Genomic DNA, 1,882 nt, shown 5'->3' on the forward strand with positions numbered 1-1,882 from the left:
CGAGTTGAGGCGTGATGTGATGTGAAAGCTGCTGGAGATTCGGGTTATAATATTGAGAAGGGAAGGAAGCCGCGCGTAGGTAGGTTGGGAAAAAATAATAATAACTGAAAACTTGACTGGAACGGCTACATTTTAACAGTACTGTGTTTTTCATCCTTTGTTTTCGTCCTGCGTGGACGCGTACCTTCCTCCTCAATCGAGACGTGACTTCCTCAAGCGAGGAGATCTTCCGCCTTATAATCCTGGGCAGCAAGCCCCGTGGTCAACGGTTCGACTGTCTCTCTTGCCTAAAGGAACCTAAAGGTAGTGCCCATGCCTCTTGCCGCACAACAAACAGGTAGGCGCAGCACCTTCCTTCCATTTCCAGTTTGCCAACCTCGCCGAATAAAATAAAACCCGCCATCCCGGGACCTCACTACTAACCTTCCAAGAACATCCCTCAAGCCGCCTCTCCAAACCTTCCGCAAATCCACACAAAACCTCCAAGCAGTGAGTACAGCCATTGCCTGCCTCCTTCCCTCAACCTCACCTCACATAGTGCTAACACGTTGCAGTCCCGAGTCCAGCTCCCAACATGGCGGCATCCACCACCAACGTCATCAACCGCCTCCGTGCGTTCAGCCGCGGCGAAATCGACATCCCCGACCTCGAGATGTTCCAAATCATCGACGCCGAGATCCTCAAAGCCAAGCAACCTTTCACGACGACCCACAAGGTCATGTTCACAAACACCTTTGGAGCTCACAAGGCCATCGCCTTGGTGCTCTCCCAGCTCTCCCCGGACTGCAAGAAGATTGCCTTCATCATGAAGGGCGGCGTTGCTCGACATGATCACTGGCGCGCTGAGCAGCTCTCTGGGGCTGGTCTCCTCGACTTCTTCGACTATACTACTGGCGACGAGCTGAACCCAGGAAGCCTGTTATGGGAGATCGACCTGCATACCAACGACGAGGGCCAGCAGGCCGTGAAGGATATGAGATGCGTGGTCTTCGTGCCTGAAGACGAAGAGGGAAGGTCGCTGGCGGACTTTTATGTCACCTTCTTCCAGGACCGCCTCGACCATGGCTCCAAGCACCCAGTGACGGGCGAGCGTATACTTAAGATTCCTCAGCTCGGCCAGCTAGGCCGCGGCTACATCCAGCATACCATCAAGGAGGATGACTGCGAGGAGGCCCTGATCTACGCTCTCGGCCATCTCATCGATACAGTCCGGACGGGCACTAGTATGGAGAACGACGGAGATATCAACATGGCGGAGATGATCGGTGGCTTAGGCCTGTATGTGCTCTCCAAGACCAACGACGTGGACAAAGCCTGGGGCGACCTGGACTGGCTCATCAACACCATTAACGGGCCCCACGACATCCGGCAGCGCCGAGGCCCGACCGGAGTTCAATTCTTCCCAACCTAATAGGATGGTGACGTGAGAGGGCCAACAATAGTTCAATACGGTAGCGGCTAGTTACGCTTAATAGACCGCAGTCTTCATTGCCTAATAGACTTAGTCTTGCACCTCCCTGGTATTAGGTGTGTTGGTGTGATTCATTGTCCTTTTTTCCTCACACCTACTGGAGCATCCGTAATACACTGGCGTTACCAGATTATACAGTTCCTTTCTAATTAAAGTCGCTCTAAATATGTGACTCGTATTGAGCCAGGAAGACTGTCCTACGAGACGAGAAGTAAATAGAGGCGATTTAGAATAAAGCTCATCTATACTACTCCTAGGCCTCGACACGTTAAGTCCGTCCCCACAACTTTTCCGAAGGGTCATCCGTATGTTGCATCAAACTTGTTCTTCTGTTATTCTGCTTTCCTCTGCGTACTGCGGTGTCAAAGGCCTCTTGGGTAGACCTGGCGCCGGATCTTCAAATCCGTTCTT

At 52.4% G+C, this 1,882-nt stretch overlaps 1 protein-coding gene across 1 annotated transcript; it reads left to right on the top strand.

Moving 5' to 3' along the window:
- Positions 1-574: 574 nt before the first annotated feature.
- COL26b_010892 (uncharacterized protein) lies at positions 575-1,411 on the top strand (the record flags this gene model as incomplete). The annotated part of the gene is made up of 1 exon (XM_053183577.1): positions 575-1,411. One exon carries the CDS (start codon positions 575-577, stop codon positions 1,409-1,411), a length of 837 nt encoding a protein of 278 aa, XP_053032510.1.
- Positions 1,412-1,882: the final 471 nt, after the last annotated feature.

Source organism: Colletotrichum chrysophilum (genome assembly GCF_026319265.1).
Source record: "Colletotrichum chrysophilum strain AFK26 chromosome Unknown scaffold_123, whole genome shotgun sequence".
NCBI classification, from domain to species: domain Eukaryota; kingdom Fungi; phylum Ascomycota; class Sordariomycetes; order Glomerellales; family Glomerellaceae; genus Colletotrichum; species Colletotrichum chrysophilum.